We start from the raw sequence: 18812 nt of genomic DNA on the forward strand, positions 1-18812 counted from the left end.
ATGGACAGAGGGTTGTCTGTGGGGATGACTGGCTGGACAGAGGCTCTGGGGGATGGATGGACAGACAGGCAGACAGACAGACGGATGGGTATGTATGGGAGGGATGGATGGATGGAGGGGTGTGTAGGGGGCTGGACGGACAGAGGGGTGTGTATAGGGTGGATGGACGGACAGACAGGCAGACAGACGGATGGATGGAGGGGTGTGTAGGGGGCTGGACGGACAGAGGGGTGTGTATAGGGTGGATGGACGGATGGGGGATGGATGGAGAGCGGGCTGTCTGTGAGGATGACTGGCTGGACAGAGGCTCCGGGGGATGGATGGACAGACAGACAGACGGGTCCTGCAGTTCCCCTGAAGGTCGCTGTTGCCGCGGCCCCTCCTGCCGGCGAGCCGAGCCGAGCCGAGCCGAGCCGAGCCGGAGCGGGGCGGGGCGGGGGGGACCAGCTTTCTCCTCTCATTAGCAGGGAAAGTTGCTAATGACTTGGCCGGCGCGGGCTGGCCCCACCCATCCTGCATGATGTCAGGCGGCTCCCGGCGAAGAGCCCCGGCTGGGAGTCGCGCCGCGCCCCGGGGAGCCGGCAGGGGGCCGCGAGCCGGGCGGAGACAATGAGGCTGGGACTGAGCTGCGGGCTGCTCCGCGTCCTCCTCTGGCTTCACCTGCGGCCCCAGGTGAGCCCTCCGCGGCCCCCCTCCTTTGTCTGGGAACGGGCCCCGCCGGGCCGGCCGGCCGGCCCCCGGGGCAGCTCGTCCATGGCTGGGGGGCGGGGGGCGCCCGTGCCCCGTGGGGGGGGGCAGGTCCGGGCCGGGGCGGCGAAGGGCCCCCCAGGGGCTGTGGCGTCGCTTGCCGCGGTGGGTTTTAACGTCCAGGCGATGGCAAACGTTGGGGGCCCGGCCCAGGGGTCACGCCCCTCCGCTCCTTCCACACCCAGCTTGTGCTGGGCAGGGGACCCCCGGGTCCAGGCTGCCCCTCCTTCCGTGGGGCACCGGGGTCCCCCGGATCCAAGCTAACCCTCCTTCCGTGGGGCAGCTGGACCCTGCCTGTGGGGGATTCGGAGCAGGGGAAACAGGACCCCTGGGTTCTTGTCCCTGCCCAGAGTGGGGGGGGCAGCGGCATGGGGGCAAGCAGCACCTCCATGCCCATAGATCTGAGCCCTGCCTGGACAGGTCTCCTGGCACATTCCAGCCCGCAGCTGTCGGCCACGCCTGCGCTGGCTCTGTGCTCGGATGGGAGACTGGCGAGGAAATCGGGGTGCTGCAGGGAGCAGGGCGGGGGCTCCATAAGGGGCACTCTGCTCCCTGGGTCAGAGCTGAGCCCCACGTGAGGCTCTTGGAGGGCACAAGCTGTCGACTCAGATGCCAGCCAAGATCATAAGGACCTATGAGCCCCACCGAACATGCATGTGAACTTTGGGGTCCCTGCTGGCTAAATCCACCAGGAGAGGGTCCAGTCGCGCCCCCTGAAAAGTCCCTCTCTGGACTCGGGTGGATGGAGGCACCTTTACGACATAAACTGCTGTTAAGCAGTGGCTGCGCCCCACCCCAGAGGTGGCTGCATCACGGCACTGGGGGAGGGAGCCCTGTATAAACAGCTGTGTCACCCCATACCAGGGGTGGGTGCTTCTTTGCATGAGGTGAGGGATCCCCATAGATTTGCTGTCTTGGGCCTGAGACCCTCATCTCACCATGGAGGTGGGGGCAAACACTGGAGCCCCCAGCTGGTGAGACCCGATCACACCCCTCTGCTCCCCTTTGTTCCATCCATACCCATCTTGTGTTGTCCAAGTGGCCCAGGGCCCCCCAGATCCATGGCTGCCCCTCCTGTGTTCCCTCTGAGCTGGGCTTGAAAGCTGAGCCAGGGAGGGGTTGGCATAGTCTGGTTCTTGGGTTTGGCATCTCTCTGCCCCAAGCTGGCAATGGTTCCCAGTTCCAATCCTGCCTTATCTCTTAGGCTCCAGCACCCTCCTTTCCTTGTGCTGGGCTGAGGGGCTGGGATCAGACAGCTAGGGATGGGAGGCAAGCACTGGTGGGGGCTGGCATGAGGAGCGCAGAATGCCTAGAGGAGGGCAGCTCTGTGGGTTTGGATCAAAGCTGGCAGAGAAATATGCAGCCATCTCTGGATCCCTGGGCTGGACCTAGCCCCCAGCCTCTCTCCCTAGCAGCAAAGCCCAGGCAGAGTGTGTCCTTATTAATTCACCCTGGGCAGCAGCAGGGGCTGGTGGCGAGCAATGGGCTGCTGCTGTTACTGTGAGGGGTGTGGGCACACTGCTGCATCTTGTTGGATGGATTCAGCACCGTGGTGTGTGTCATGGGACCTATACTGCTCCAAGCTGGTGAGAGATTCTCCCTGTGTGCCTGCAGCGTGATGGGAAGAGCTGGGCACAGAGCAGTGGGGGTGGGGAAGCTGAGCTCATAGTCACCCGGAAGTGAGAAGCAGAGGTAGGGGGACTCCAGCCCCTGCTCTAACCAACTCCTCTCCCTTCCAGACTCTCGAAGCAGCTGGCTTCTTTGAGCTGCAGATCTGGCTGATGAGCAACGAGAAGGGGGTGCTGGCGGACGGGCGCTGCTGCCAGGGCGGGGCAGAGCCGCCGTGTCCCAGGGGGGAACCGTGTCGTACCTACTTCCAGGCCTGCCTGAAGGAGTACCAGCTGCGTGTCATCCCTGGGGGGCCCTGCGTGCTGGGGGCCGGCACCACCCCTGTGCTGGGGGGCAACACCTTCACGGCCAAGTCCAGGCGGGGTGCGGAGCACATGGGCAGGATTACTGTGCCATTCGAGTTCGCCTGGCCGGTAAGGGCCCAGTATCCTGACCCAAGAGGGGAGTTGGGTGGGGGGGCTGCAGTGTCGGAGAGCGAGGTTTATCTAGCCTGGGTGTGCAAGGAGCGGGGTTTATCTGGCCCTAGGTGTGAGGTTTATCTGACCCTAGGTGTGTAAGGGGTGGGGTTATCTGGCCCTGGGTGTGCAAGGACTGAGATTTAGCTGGCCTGGGTGTGCAAGGGGGGTGGGGTTTATCCAGGCTGCTGGATGGAAACAGTCCCTGGGTTCTCCCAGGATCTACACCTGGGGCTGCTGCTGGGAGAGGGATCAGCCCCTGGGAGAGAGGCCATCCACCTGCCTGGCCCTGATCCACCCATCGCTCCAGGGCCCAGCCAGGCTACCTCCTGGGGCTCCGTTGGGAACTGGGACAGGTTGAGGGACGGACCTTTGCTGTAAGCCACAAACTGCCCCAGTTGGGAAAAAAGAGATGTGGAATGGGGTCTAGTGGTTACAGCCGGGGGGACTGGGAACCAGGACTCCAGGTTCTGTCCCAGGGTCTGGGGGAAGTGGAGTCCACTGGTTAGAGCCGGGCAGGCTATGTAGCTCGGCTCTGAGCCTATGGTGTAAGACGCCCCCTGGAAGATGGAGGGGTGGGGACAGTGCCATGTCTGCATTCTCATCTCGCCTGGCTCCCTGGGGGCTGACAGATGCTCAGTCTCTCTCCATCCATATGAATTAGTGGGTGGCCCCAGCTGCTCCGTGATTTATTGATCCTGGGCTCCCTCAAGCTCCTGCCTCCCTCAGACTCCCGGCTCCCGTTCCAAAGCCATCTCCAGCGGGTGGTGTTATCCGGCAGCTCCCGGCAGGGCACAGAGCATGAGACACATCCTGCCTCAAAGGGCTCACCTTCTGACTGCACAAAGAGTGGGAGGGGAAACTGAAGCACAGTCGGGCAGTAGGTCAGAACTGAGGGCCAGGAGGCACTGGACCAGATCACAGGGGCTGGTACGTTCCCTTCCCTGCCCCCTTTCTCTGGGGAAGGGGACCCTGCTTTGGGCCTCCCATCAGCCCCCACGTGCAGTTGCCAGGAGAACAGACTCTGAGTACCAGCTGTTCTTCCCGCACCCCCCGCACACCTGGAGCCATAGCTGTCTGCATCCTCTTCGCACTGATCTTGTGCAAACCTGGCACAGGGACCAGGGGCTCTTGCTCCCAGCACCCTGTGCTCTAACCACTACATGCCACTCCCCTCCCAGAGCTGGGATGAGAACCCAGGAATCCTGGATCCCAGCCCCCTCTGCTCTAACTACTGACCTCATTCCCCTCCCAGACCTGGGGAGAGAACCCAGGAATTCAGCCTCCCAGCTCCCCACACCGCCCCCCCACTCTAACCACTAGACACCACTTCCTCTGCCCCAACTTGGTATCTCCATCCGGCTCCCTCTCCAGAGCTGTGGGCCGGCCAGGGATGAATGGGCACAAAGGGCCCGGCTGATCTGCATACAGAGAGGCCTGTTCTGCCCACTCACTTGGCCAGGGCACCTCTGGTTGAGGGACGCTGGGAGCCTGTGACCTGCCCTGCACGGTGTGGAGCTTCCTGGCCCCAGTGGGTGAGCAGCCTGCCCTGCGTGACCTTTCCCAGGGCCCGGAGCCAACCTGCTCCCTTTGCCCCTCCCCTGAGAGCCCTCCTCTGGGCACTTCCAGCAGCCAGCTCCAGCTGCAGCCTGGGCTCCTGTCCCAGCGCAGGTTCGAACTCGCTGCCCTCTGCGTGGCCATGGGTGCCGCTCAGTGCAGTCTCCAGGTTGCAGCTTCCCACCTGCTGTTCATCACCACGCCAGCCTCAACCTCCCCCACAGAAGTGCCCGAGACACAAGCTGGCACCTTTGCCCAGTGCCCTCATGCCACTGGCCCCAGTCTGAGTCATGGATATTTACAGGCTGACAGAGGGGCCATGGGCTGAAGTGGGCTGCGGAGAAGAGCCTGAGATGGGTCTTAGAAGCACAATGCCCCTGGCACCCTGCTGGGGTGATGGAAAATAGGGTGTGGCCAGGTGACAAGAGGAACAGCGCCCCCTAGTGCCCTGCTAGGGTGATGGGAAATGGGGCGTGGCCAGGTGTGGGGCGACAGTGCCCCCTAGTGCCCTGTTGGAGTAATGGGAAATGGGTGTGGCCAGGTGACAGGAGATGGTGCCATGCTGGAGTGATGGGAAAAGGGGCGTGGCCAGGTGGGGAGACAGCGCCCCCTAGCGGCTGTCTGGAGAGCCATTCCAGCAGCAACAATTACAGCATCCCTTTGCGACATCTGGGTGCAGCCCATGCAGGGCCGGCCTGTGAGCTTGCACATCAGTGCACACGCATGTGAGACAGGCCCAAGCTGCCCGCACCCCCAGCAGAGGGGGCTGACCTGGAACATGGGGTTCTCTGGACTCCAACAGCCAGCCAGGCTCCGAGCGGGTCCTCAGATGTAGGAACAGTCTCCCCCAAAGGCCGGGGGGCTGCACTGCTCAGCAGGGGTCAGGGAAACACTGGGTTGGAGACAGATGTCCCCTCTCAGCCCCTCTGCATCAGGCCCCGGGGGCACTGGCAGAGCTTGGAGGAGGGGAGCCCAGGGCTGGGCTAGCAGAGAGGTGTGGGTCGGGACTGGAAGGCACTGGCAGAGCTGGGGGAAGGGGGCACAGCAGGACAAGGAATGGGGTCTCGGAGGTGATGGACGCTGCAGGATCTACCTGCCCTGGGGGAGTAGCAGACCTTCCCAGCCCTTAGAATGATGCCTCCCCACCCCGCTGCAGCAGGGGCTGCGCTGGGACCCTGGGTGGGGCTGTAACCTGGGGCTCTTTGCAATGCTAGGCAAGCCCAGTCCTGCATGGAACGGGATTGCTGGCAGATGCCAGGGAAGGGAAACAGCCCTTTACACGCAGCCCGCAAGGCCTGTGCCAGGTGCTGCCCAAGAAGTGCAGGGCTCCAGCCCCACCCCTATGCCTCACCCTCACCCAGGGGGGAAACAGAAAGGTAAATAACTTAATGAAATAACTTCCCTAAATTACCAGGGCCCATCCTGTGCCCTCAAGCCAGCTGGCAGGTGTGCGAGGTATTACAGGCTGGGCTAGCAGCCTGTGGCCTGTGAGCTTTCCTGCAGCAACATTGCAACTGGGGAATGAGATGCTGCAAGCTTCCTTGTGGCAGTGCCCCCCACCCAGGCCTTGCCAGCTGCTGCATGGCAGTGCCCTGGTAAACACCAGATGAGACTCACTGGAAACCAGGTTACATACTGCCTGGTTCCCCAGTTGGGCACCAGCAGGGCACTGCTGTGAGGAAGCTCACAGCATTGGAGCCCCCAGTGTGGCGCTGACAGGGTAGTGGGTTACAGACACTCATCACCTGTGCGCCAGCCTTGGCTCTCATCTATGCCTGGGTTCGGGGTGGGGGGAACCCTGCTGGCAGCTTTTACATCTCCCCTTTATGGGGGGGGCCCTCAGCCAGCGGGGCCAGTGTGCACCAGGGTTTGGAAAATTAACAGTGGGGGGATAGGTGGGGACCTGCCTGGGACTCAATTTCTGGAAGGGGACTACATGTCAATCTGTAAGAGTGGCCCCCTCCCTGGTATCCTTCCACCTCTAGGGGCCTTTTCTCCCCACCTCTATTTTCCCTGCTCATGCCCTTTCTGTCCCTGGGGCCTCTTCAGTGACCCCCCCCGATATCCTTCCACCTTTAGTGACCTTTCACTCCTGACCCCCCTCTTGTATTCTTTCACCTCTAAGAGCCCCTTCACTGCCCCCGCTTGTATCCTTCTGCCTCCAGGGACCCCTTCACTTCCCACTCACCCCGCTTGAATCCTTCCACCTCTATGGGCCCTGCTCTTCCCCAGTCCCTTTCTCATGTCCTTGCCTCTAGGGGCTTCCTCACCGCCTCCCTCATATCTTTCCACCTCTAGGGACCCCTTCTCTGCCCTCCTCATACCCTTCTGCCTCTAGGGACCCCTTCACTGCCCCCCTTGTACCCTTCCGCCTCTAAGGCCCCTTCACTGCCTCTTCTCCCATCCTTCTACCTCTAGGGACCCCTTCCCTGGCCCTCCGCCCTTGTATCCTTCCTCTGCACTCCCTCCACACACAGGGCTCCCCACTCCCACCATGCACTACCCAGGGAGTCAGGCAGGGTTGCTACAGAGCTAGAAAAGTGCTAGAAAGGAATTTGGGGGAGGGGGACTAGTCCAGGGATCCCTATAGTATCAGGGGGAGGGCGCCTGGTGCCCCCTACTCATTCTACTTTGACAACAGGGAGGGCATACCGGTCTGTTTGGGCCTAGAGGTCTGAGCTGACACAACAGAAAGGCCACGTGGACATGTGTCACTGCCGTGGCCTGGGTTTGGTCAGACCCGCCATTCCATGTGTCACAGCCCCTATACTGCTAGCAGCTTGCAGGGAGTCTCCATCAGCTGGAGTAGCATTTGCAGCAGCTGAGCTCTGCCCCTTCTGCGGTTGTTCCCCCAAGCGGCTCTAGAAGCCGCAAAGGGGTGGGTTCCCTCCTCCACGAGCGAAAGCAGAGCTGGGGCAGCCGGGTGGTTGAAGAGGAGCCAGAGTGGCATTGCCCATTTGCTGCCCAGCCGCCCGTGAGAAGGGAAATCAGGCTGCATTAAGCTTGGCCCAGTCAGCTCGTCTAGAGGAGGCAGATTCTCTGGCTGATGCCCTCGCTGGGCCCCAGGGGGCAGAGGTGGGGTGGAAATGGGGAGTTCCCCGCCACCCCGGTGTGGGCCACACCTGGACCATTACGTGGGCAGAAGGAATGTTTCAGTGCAGGCAGTGATACCTCTGGGAAGCAGCCAGGGATTTCTCCCATGGAAGCGACTCTGGGCAGGGAGAAGGGTTGAGGGAAACACTCTCCCTTTTCCCATCTCCTCCCAGTTGCCATGCCCCAGCCAGACGCCTTTGACCCACCATTCCGGCCCCAGTGGCATGGGACAGTCAAGACAGACCTTACCAGCACACTGAACTCCAGGATCCACCTCCCTGATGCCTGCCCTGCATTGGCAACCTCCTTTCTCTAGGCTGCCCTGGGCATACAGCCAGGCTCTGCTTCCAGTTCTGCTGCTGGGGGGGCTCCCCACCACTGCCCAGGCCTCAGTTTTCCCACCTGTGAAATGGGTTTGAATTTACTGAGCCCCTGGGGAAAACCGTAGGGATAGTTGTGTTTTCTTGGCTGTCTCTGATGCTGTCCTCCATTCGTGCAGCCCCTTGCACTCGCATGCAGCAGGCACGGCACCTAGGAAACAGTGGGGAGGAGAGGAGACAATTGCCTGCACAATAAAGAGTTGAGGGGAGGGACTCAGCAATCATCCATGTCCAACCACAGCAGGAAGGACTTCATCAGCATGGCCTCCTCACAGCAAATGACATGCAGGACTCCCGGGTCCTACCCTTGGCTTGGGCGTGGGACAGTGAAGGTCTAGTGGATTAGAGCTGGGGGGGAGGTGCTGGGAATTAGAACTCCTGGATTCTATCCCCAGCTCTGGGAAGGTAGTGAAGTCTAGTGGTTAGCGTTTGGGGGTGGGGTGAAGATGTGGAGTAGCTGGGAGTCAGGATGCCGGCTCTGTGTGCATCAGTTTCCCCCTCTGTGCGGTGGGGTTAAGGATCCCCACCCAGCCACAAGGGTGTAGAGACCCTGGGACAGGGGGTGTTATGTTGCACAGACAGTCCATGTCACCCCCTGCCCACATCCCCACCCTGGAACAATCGGGTCAAAGGAGGGGGGGTGTTAGGGAGTGACACCTGGCCTCTCTAACATTGTACTTTCATACTGCAGCGTGCGTATTCGCTGATCCTGGAAGCCTGGGATGCTGACAACACAACTGGCTCCAGCACCCCAGGTGAGGTGCCCTAAATTGACCAGCTCCCACATGTGGTGCCTGGATCGGAGCCAGCACCCCCTGCAGGGGGAAACCCCCGTGTCCTGTGCCCTGCCCCACAAAGCCAGCCAGTCCCCACCCTGGGGCCAGATTGCAGTTGGCACACCCAAGGGGGTTCCAGACAGCCTCCAGCCCCATGTTCCCCATGGCACACAGCCCATGTGCCCCATTCCCCTGCCCCCGAGTGAGCCAGGCTCAGAGACCCCCCCCCCGCCAGGCAGGACGCAGCCGGTGTAGGGTGCATTAGAGCAGTGACAGGTTCCTCTCCCTGGCAGGCAGGGGGTCCCTGGTGGAGCGGGTGACGCGCTCAGGGATGCTGAACCCAGGCGAGGGCTGGCAGGATTTCCAGCACCACGGGCGGGTCACAGCTCTGGAGTACCGGCTGCGGGTGCGCTGTGCCCACCACTACTATGGCCCCTCCTGCAACCGCCTGTGCCGGCCCCGTGACGACTTCTTTGGCCACCACGGCTGCGACGCCAGCGGCGGTAAGGTCTGTCTGCACGGCTGGACGGGAGAGGACTGCACTCAAGGTACGTGCTGGGGCAGAAGGCAGGGCACGGTGCTGGCAGGGAAGGGCCGCGGGGGTAGGGACGTGGTGTCCCCAGGAAGGGGTGCTTGGGGGGCATGGTTCCTAGGAGAGTGCAGGGCTTGGAAAAAGGGGGAAGCCAGAGGGGCGTTCCTGCCCCTCATCCTCCCCCCACTATTTCTGTCACAGCCATTTGCCGCCTGGGCTGCCACAAGCTCCACGGCTTCTGCGAGGTGCCCGGAGAGTGCACGTGAGTGGGATGGACCCCTCCCCCTTTCCCATGCCCCCCCCCACCTCTCCCCCCCACCGACTTCCTACACAGCGTGGAGAAGGAAGGGGGCGGGGGGCTGTTTGGATGCCTCCCTGGCAGCCTGGTGGGGTCCCTCCCAGCATCACTGCAGCCGGAGCCCAGTCCAGTTGGCTGCCAGGCAGGCTCTCCGGTGGATAGGATGGGAGGAAATGGTGGAGGCGCAGGGCTGTGGCCGGCTGGGCCAGGCCCAGGAGCGGGGAAGTGCTGGCGTCAGGGCAGGAAGGGGAACTCGAAGCGTTTTCCTTTCGCTGACAAGTCCTGGCAGCTTCCCAGGGCAAACCTGCTTGCGTCCCCCGGTCCCATCCTGTGCACAGCTGGGGACAGAATCCAGGAGTCCTGGCTCCCAGTGCCCCCTTTGACCCCTCACCTGACAAGCCCCCTAAAACGAGAGGTGGAACCCCAGTGTCCTGTCTCCCAGCACAGTCCCCGCCCCTCAAATTCTAACCACTAGACTCCAGTCCCCTCCCGGGCAACTGCCTCTATGGCTTGCCACAATGCTCCTTCTTTCAGGACCCCCACAGTATGGTATCCTATGGGTCTCGGCTGCAGCCCGTCTGCTCCCCCCGCCCCGAGAAGCCCCTAGGGCCGGAGATTGCTAGGGGGCCATTGGTCATGAACAGAGACACCTCCTCCCCTGCTGCCCCCACGCAGACGTCCCTGACGACCCAGGTTATTGCACAGGGCTGGGTTCACTGCCCGTGTGTATCCGTCTGGTGTGTCTGCCCAGGTGTCACTATGGCTGGATGGGTCCCAACTGCGACCAGTGCATCCCCTTTCCCGGCTGCCTGCATGGCACCTGCACAGAGCCCTGGAAGTGCGACTGCAACACCAACTGGGGCGGGCTGCTGTGTGACAAGGGTGAGCAGCATCCCGCCCCATAGCCCTGCCCCACAGAGCCCTGGCTGGGACAGCCTGGACTGGGGTAGCCAGAGCGTCCCCTACTAGTGCCTGCCCTGCTCCCCATAGCAGCCTCCTGCTGGGGCTGGAGTATCCAGGGTCTCACCCCACAGCCAGCTCCTGCCCCACTCCCCACAGCGCCCCCTGCTGGGATAAGCTGGGACTGGAGTAGCTGGAAGCCCCCCCCCACTCCCCACAGCGCCCCCTGCTGGGATAAGCTGGGACTGGAGTAGCTGGAAGCCCCCCTACTCGCCACAGCGCCCCCTGCTGGGATAAACTGGGACTGGAGTAGTTGGGAGCTGCTGCCCCGCCCCCCCAGCGCCCCCCACAGCTGGTTGGTGCGGTTGCCTCTCCCCAGCGGGAGGACGGGGCATGACCCTGGCTGCCCTGGCAGGCCGGAGGCAGTGGGCTTTGCCTGGAGCTGAGCCGAGCCCTTCTCCCCCCAGACCTGAACTACTGCGGCTCCCACCGGCCCTGCCGGAATGGCGGCACCTGCACCAACACGGAGCCCAACGAGTACCAGTGCCTGTGCCCGGCCAGCTTCTGGGGCCGGGACTGCGAGAATGGTGAGGGGGCCGGGCGGGGGTGGGCTGGAGACGGGGGGTGGGGGCTACCTTGGAGTTGACGCCAGTTTCTCTGCCCTTCCCCACAGCTGCTTGTGAGCTTTGGGGTGCCCTTGGGATAGTGGGAGCTGGTTGTTGGGGCGCTTCGAAATGAAGGGAATGATGCTCTAGGGCCGGCAGCAGCTGCTGGCAGCCGGTAGGAGGAAAGATTTGGGATTCCTTTGGGAACAGGGGGGATGCTGGACGGGGCCCGGTGGGGAGCAGAAGAGTGGGGAGCCAGGAGGATGGCGGTGGGTGGCCAGTGTGGCCAGGGGTCATGTTCTAGGCCCAGGGGGAACGGAGATGGGGTGTTCAGAGGGGCAGAGACATGGCTGAGGACACTGTTGGGGATTTGGGGTGTCCTGGGGAAAAGGCCCAGAGGGTTGTGGGGAGTCTGTGGCTGGGCTGGTGGGGATGTGACGGCTGGGTTGGGGGGCAGGAGAGGGACTGGGGGTGAGCGTGGCAGAGGAAGCTGTTGGAGGGGGGGTGGAGGAGGCTGTAGGGGGCTGGTGGAGAGGCTGGATCCCCCAGGCTTAGGTCACCCCAAAGCACCCAGGATCCAGCCTGTCCCTGGCCGGTCTTGGGAGGGAAACAGCAGGTCCCATAGATCGGGGCCTAGGTCCTTCCTGTCCCCACTCAGCCCCCAGGCCCTGCTCCCAGGGTCCCCCCTGCCCAGATGGTCATTGCTTGGCATGATGCCCAGGCCCCATAGCTGAAGGCAGGGTGCTGGCCCAGCCTGAGGGACCCTGGGGGCCTGGCTGAGCCCGTCCCACTCGCAGTAGGGGTCCCTCCCTCCATGATCACTTCCTCCTTTGGCAGGGCTGGACGAGTGTCGGTCGGAGCCCTGCGCCCATGGCGGCACCTGCCACCCCCTCCCCGATGGCTTCAGCTGCTCCTGCCCACCCCAGTGGACCGGGAAAACCTGCCAGCTGGGTGAGGGGGCTCCCCTGGCACAGAGCTCAGAGGGCTCCCCAGCTCCTCTCCACCTCCCAGGCCATGCCACTGCCCCATGGTGCCCCCCTTGTGCCCCCCACGTCCTGACACTGCCCCGTGGCACCTCCCTCCTGCCCCCCACGTCCTGACACTGCCCCGTGGCGCCCCCCTCCTGCCCCCCATGTCCTGACACTGCCCCGTGGCGCCCCCCTCCTGCCCCCCATGTCCTGACACTGCCCCATGGCACCTCTCTGCTGCCCCCCACATCCTGACACTGCCCTGTGACACACCTCTTCTGCCCTCCACACCCAGCCACTTCCCCCGCCCCCCCCCCCGGACTCCTGCTACTCCTTCTTGCCCCTGCCATGCTCTGCCTCTGCCCCCTGCCGTTCCTTCCTGCCCCCATGCCTTGACACTTCCCCACGGCCTCCCCCCTGCCACCCTCCCTTGCCCCATGACACCACCCTCCCAACCCCCACTCTGACACTGCCCTCCGCCCCCGGCCCTTGTGCTGTGCGTCCCAGCTCCTCCCCTTCTCGTGAGTCTGCAGCAGGGGCCGTGAACGGGACCGGGGGCTAGCTGTGCCCCTTCCCCGCTGTGCAGAACTTGGCCAGAGGTCGGGAGTGGGGAGAAGGGGAAGCTGCGGCATCCCTGTGCTGGGGAAGGAGCTGCGCGCCTGGTACCCAGTGACCAGTGCCGGCTGGGAGCCGGCCCCACGAAAGCCAAGTGCCACAGGGTGGCGCTAGTGAGGCGAGGATCCTACTGTCCCCAAGGCTGGAGGGTGTGGGGGAGCCCTGGCCCTGATGCTGGCCAGTGGTGTCACATGCTGCTCTCGTGGGCTGCCAGCAGCCCCTGCCCCATCCTGACCCCCCGCCACCACCCCGACCACAGATGCCGACGAGTGTGAGCAAGAGCCCTGTGTGCACACCCGGGACTGCAAAAACCTCATCGGGGGCTACTTCTGTGACTGCCTGGAGGGCTGGTCCGGCCCCAACTGCGAGACCAGTAAGAGAGCAACCAGCGGGCCCCAGCTGCTGGGGACGGGGCCGTGGGAGGGAGGGCACAGCACCACGTAGCCAGGGGCTGGGGGTTGCCAGGCCTCAGCCGTGGCTGGGAGGGGGACCAGAAAGGAGCAGACCCTGGCCATCAAAGCTCACAGACCGTACAGGGAGAGGCCTCTGAGGGCATCAAGCGCAGCCTGGGGACCCACTGGGCCAGATTCACAGCCGGGAAGGGGGCTTCACATGGCCTTAGGACTCGCCATGGTTTTGGGTCCTGCCTGGCCCCTAGGGCCATTCCGAGCAGCCTCTGTGGGCTCTGGGAGGGGCAGGGAATAGCCACAGTGCAGTGTGCCCCCTCAAGCCCCTAGAGGGCAGATGAGGGGCACGGCCAGGGCACACTGTGCTGTGGCTACTCCCTGCCCCCCAGAACTCCTGGAGGCTGCTCAGAATCCTGCCCTAATGCTGCCCTGCCAGCTGGTCCATGTCCCTCCTCGCCCCCCATCTGGGAGGCAGTGGGAGAGTTGTGCCAGATGTCTGGGGACTGGGAACATGGGTCCCAGAGCCACACGCCAGCTTGCAGCAGCTGCCCCTGCCCTGGCCTGCTGGGGCGCAAGGCGGATGGGGTCCTTGGCCGGCTCCCCAGGATGCTCCCCTGCGCCCCTCACAGCCATGTCGCTCCCTGACTCCTGGCTCCTCTCCATCTGCAGGAGACGACCACTGCCAGGGTCGGTGCCGCAATGGGGGGCAGTGCCAGGTGGGTGCCGGTGCCTCAGCCTCTCGGGCAAGGGGAGGGACCCGCACTGGCTGCAGGAATCACCCCTCCCCTCCGGGTCTGGAGGCAGCACCTTACCCCTGAGCTCCCCCCTCCCCCCCGAGAGTGGGCAGAGGGACCCCTGAAGCTAGGCAGAGCCCCTGCGGTGTGGGGGCAGGGATCGACGCGTGACGTCCCCAAGCAGTGCTGAAGGATTGGCATGGAAACGGGGGACACATGGGTAACCCCAGAGATGGGGGGGAGATGGATTTGGTGGGATCCCAAAGGCTGTGGACACCGGAGGTACCCCGCCCCGTGGCTGCTGAGGGGTAGGAATGCGTGTTGGCCCTGAGCTGGCCACAGCCAACTTGTGGGGGTGGGATATTATCACCCCCACCCCCAGCCCCTCCTGTGCCAGTGGCCTGTGACTGCCAGAGTGCCCCTTACGGCCTGGGGGGCTCCATTGTTCTGTCGCTGTGGGGAGCTGCCCTCTGCTATGCCAGTGAAAACATTCCTCTTCCCCGTCTCCGCTAACCCCCCTCGCAGGCACAGGGGACCCAGCACGTCTGCTCCTGCCCGGCTGGCTACACGGGCGCAGCCTGCGAGACAGAGCTGGGCGGGTGCGCCAGCAGCCCCTGCCAACACGGAGCCCGCTGCCAGGAGACGCCAGGGCACGGCGTGGCGTGTAGCTGTCCCCCGGGCTTCAGCGGGCCCTTCTGCGAGGTGAGCACCACAGGGATCGGAGAGGCAGAAGCGGTGTCAGAGAGGGGCAGGGAGGAGGGGCTAGTGGGTAGAGCCAGGGGAAGGGCTGGGAGCCAGGACTCCTTGGTTCTATGGCTGGTTCCCCTGCATAACCCTCTGCAAGTCACTGCCCCCAACCCCTTTGTGCCTCAGTTTCCCTGTTGGCAAAAAGGGGCCTGTGATCTTGCTCCGTGGAGGTTGTAGACCTTCAATGGGCCAAATCCAGTCTGGGAAGAAGCTGGAGGAGCCCCCTCAGTGGGGCTGCGTTCGCTCTCCCCTTCCGGGACTGCACAGACCTGAGACCCCTGGCCCGGCGGTCTCCTTGCCCCTGCGCTCCCAGCATGGTGCTAGATTCTGCTAGCTCTGCTCTCCCTGTGTCCTAGGTCTGGCTGGATCTCTGCTCCCCAAACCCCTGCCCCAGAGGGGCCCTGTGCCTGGGTGGGGCAGGAAGCTATGTGTGCTCCTGCCCAGATGGGAACTGCGCCGGTAAGGCCAGGTGGCAGCTGCTATGGGGCAGGTGCGATGGAGGGGAGGCAGAGGGCTGTGGTTCGGTGCTGGGTTGGAGAGAGGCAGGTGCTGTGGAAAGGGCACATCCCATGGCAGGGGAAGGAGGGCAGGCCCCCTGCCAGGCAAAGGGGCAGGGAGCACCCTGCTGGTGAGGGCGGGGGGCACATGAGAGGGCCTGGCTGGCACAGTGGGGGCAGGGAGGGGTGGATCAGGAAGCTATATCAGGGTGGAGGAAGAGCTGGGCTGGGGAAAGGGCAGGGAATGGGGCTCAGGGGGACCGGCTGGCACCATGGGCCTGGCTGTCCCTGTTCACTGCGCTCTTTTCCCGCAGGGGCCGCTGGCCAGACCCTGCTCTACGTCCTGCTGCCTTTGGCACTATTGCCACTCCTGGCTGCCCTGCTCTGCGCCCTGTGGATGCGCCGGAAAGGCCAAGCACTGCCCCAGCAGGAGCTGCTGGCCAACAACGCAGCACAGCTCATCCACAGCGCTACACAGGGGGAGTGTGGCCAGCCCCCGGACAAGGGGGAGCCGCCTTTCCCCCCACCCCGCAGCCTCCCCAAGACGGACATCTCCAACCTGGAGAGAGCCAAGCTCAACAGACTCAATGCCCTGGCTTGCTTGGAGCCCGAGCTCTGATCCAGCACAGGGGGAGAATGGGCTGGCTCCCTGCGCTGCTATATAAGGGGCTGGGGGTGGGGCACAGACCCTGCAGGGCTCCCCCCAACACTGGGGACCCTCAAGCCCCCTCATTCCCCCCAGCTCTGCTAAAGCACCTTAACCGGCCCCCATGTGGCGGGGGGGCACATAATGCTCTCACCATGCCAGCGTGGGTCCAACCCAGAGGGACCCCCCCTGCGGGGGTAATTCAGACTGGCCAGCTGAGGCTGCCCCAGTTCATCACGCTGGTGAGCCGGTATTCACCAGGCAGAAGCTCAACAGCAGATGACCATGGCAGCTGGGTCACTGCCTAGAATGAGCATGACCTGCCAGTGATCTGCCACGCTCATTAGCAGGCAGACAGGTGGGCACAAGGGAAATGCAACTGGTCCAGTGTGGACAGGGATGTGGGGCTTTTCTTCTCTAAGAGGCTCCATCTCCAACCTAGCCCGAGGGCCTTGGGAGCTGGCTCGCTCAGGGGCAGGCAGAAGGCCTTGAAACATGGGGCCTTCCCCCTCCAGAAGCACCAGCTCCTGTCTCTTTGAAAATCATTCCACTGTCCACATCCAGCCCTTGGTCCAGAAGTCTCCTTCTAGAGACTGTCCCCAGCCGGCAGCTTCTGTGCGGATAGAGCACTGGCCCTGTAAACCGAAGGCTGGGAGTTCAGCCCTTGAGGGGGCCTCCCCAAGGGGCTGTGGGAGAATAGATTAAAAAGAAATGTCAGAGTGGTGGTGGGTGCAGCCCTGAGTGCGGGGGACTGGACTTCAAAGGTCGCTTCCAATTCTACAAGGTGTGTGTATCTAACTCCATCCTCCACGGGTCTCCCAGGGTGGGACTCTCAGGGCATGGAGGAAAGGCTGCCTCTGATTCTGCCTGCACTGTGCATCTGGTACCTGTGGTCCTTGAACAGATACCAGGTCTGCCCATTACCTGGAGCTCCAACCTCTGCTAGCCATCACCCAGCCCAGCTCCTTTCTGTTCTGAAAAGTGTCTTGGGGGCTCTCTCCAGGGCCCTCTGTCTTTGAACCACCCACCTGGGAAGGAGTAGCTGGGACTGGTGGGAAAATTTACATCAAAACTGTCTATTTTTTTTTCCTAGGAGAAGTTTCTCAACCAAAGGAAATTTGTCTTGAAAAGCACCTGCTCCTCTCGGAAGAATCCACAAAAATCAAACACCCAGGCTGTGTCTACACTGGCACAAATCTCCGAAATAGCCATGCTAATGGCCATTTCGAAGATTACTAAAGAGGCGCTGAACTGAATATTCAGTGCCTCATTAGCATTAGCACGCTTCCAGACACAGCGCTTCGAAAGCACCACTTTCGAACGCCCATGGTGCGGCTACACAGGGGTCCTTATCGAAAGGACCCCACACGTTTCGAAATCCCCTTATTCCCTTCAGCTTAATCCCTTACGGGGATTTTGAAACGTGTGGGGTCCTTTCGAAAAGGACCCCCATGTACCTTTGCCAGGCCACGGGCGTTCAAAAGCAGCGCTTTCGAAGTGCCGCAGCTAGAAGTGTGCTAATGCTAATGAGGCACTGAATATTCAATTCAGCGCCTCATTAGTAATTGTTGACATGGCCATTAGCATGGCTATTTCAAAGATTTGTGCCGGTGTAGACGCAGCTCCAGACACCAAAATATTTCTGTTTAGACAGGACCCCATGCCTCATGGGAGTTATAGTGTGGATGGCTCATGTTTAGTTCTGGGTGGGCTGGTCTTGGCTGCTGGACTACATTTCCCATGATGCAACATGACCAGGGACATCCCCTGTTACATCATGGGAGAGGTAGTGCAACTGGGCAACTTGAACTACAAGGAATGGAAGCATGAGGCGATGGGACTACCTTTCCCATGATGCACCAGAGACTCCCTTCTGGAGACAGGTATCAGAGGAGTAGATGTGTTAGGCTGTATCCACAAAAACAACAACAAGTCCTGTGGCACCTTAGAGACTAACAGATTTATTGGAGTTGATGGTCCATTAAATTTGTTAGTCTATAAGGTGCCACAGGACTTCTTGTTGTTCCTTCTGGAGAGGCAGTTGCATCATGGGAGCCCCTGGCTATGGTGTGTCATGGGAGATGGAGTCTGGCTGGAGAGCCTGGCGATTAGAGAATGAGAACAGGGCAGACTGTGACTACATCTCCTATGATGTACCACAGAATCCCATGGAGAGGCAATTGCATCATGGAAGATGTAGTCTGGCTGGGGAGGCTTGCATATAGAGGAGAATGAGACCTTTAGGTATTTGGACTACATTTCCCATGATGCACCGTGGCATCACCTCATGGCCCCGTGGCAGCATCATGGGGCTCTGTGACCATGATGCATCATGGGAGATATATATTTGGTTGGTGAGCCCAGCCTATAGATGTGGCTGAGAGAAAACAGCAACAGAACTACAACTCATGTTGCAGTACATCTGCATTTCCAAATCAAGCTATTGCAGTATTCTGAGTTTCTGCCAGAAATAGGCAATTTTGCATAGAACCCCAACCGCACCCCATCATTTTCAATCAGCTGCTTGCCTAGGGAACCCTTCCCTACCCCGGCCTGTGGTTAGCAATGTAAATTATTCTGTGCCAGTGTCGAGGCAAGGCACAGACCCCCCTGCATTGGGGAGAGGGAGGGGTTCTGACTGCAGCCCAACCCCTGATCATAGGTGTGTGCACTGAATGTATCTATGTTGTATGATACTGTACAGATCCCTTCATACAGTTTTTGTGACCCTTTGCTTTTTTGTACCAGGTTCTATCCCACCCCCAGAGTGACTTGATCTTGCTTGGGGTGAAGAGTGTGAGCCATGAGTAAATATTTTCCAAGCCTTGACCCAATGCTGGGAGAGTTTTGTCTTGGGGCAGAGAAGGCAGTCAAATGGGAGGACGACTGAGCAGAGTGGAAAGGGAGAGGAAGATGAGACCCACGGTTTCTAGCCACCCATTACACCCAACCATTTTTTTAAACAAAGGTGAGATTTGACTGTAGCAAAAGCCGTGGCCTCGCTGAAGAGCCTGTTATGCTGATGGCTTGGTCCAGAAGGGTGCCCCACTGACCTCTGCTGGTTGGCATCAGAACTGCTGAGTTGTGTGTCATAGCCTCTGCACAGCAAAAGGGGATTCTTCCGGAGCTCAAGAGACTTTCAAAGCTGAGGGATGTGGATTCTAGCATGAGCCAACACAAAGCCCAAGGTGTCCAGAGATGGTCCGTGTTTGGAAAGGACTGTACT

General features: G+C 61.7%; 1 protein-coding gene across 1 annotated transcript; it reads left to right on the plus strand.

Annotated features, from left to right (window-relative positions):
- The first annotated feature begins 595 nt into the window (after window positions 1–595).
- Window positions 596–16830, plus strand: LOC142024493 (protein jagged-2-like). The gene is made up of 13 exons (XM_075016552.1): window positions 596–672; window positions 2487–2789; window positions 8553–8616; window positions 8931–9185; window positions 9371–9431; window positions 10219–10349; window positions 10835–10954; window positions 11810–11923; window positions 12815–12928; window positions 13632–13678; window positions 14222–14398; window positions 14800–14902; window positions 15255–16830. Exons 1-13 carry the CDS (start codon window positions 610–612, stop codon window positions 15557–15559), a joined length of 1857 nt encoding a protein of 618 aa, XP_074872653.1. The 5' UTR covers window positions 596–609; the 3' UTR covers window positions 15560–16830.
- The last annotated feature ends 1982 nt before the right edge of the window (window positions 16831–18812 follow it).

This window comes from Carettochelys insculpta, chromosome 22, assembly GCF_033958435.1.
Source record: "Carettochelys insculpta isolate YL-2023 chromosome 22, ASM3395843v1, whole genome shotgun sequence".
NCBI lineage: Eukaryota > Metazoa > Chordata > Testudines > Carettochelyidae > Carettochelys > Carettochelys insculpta.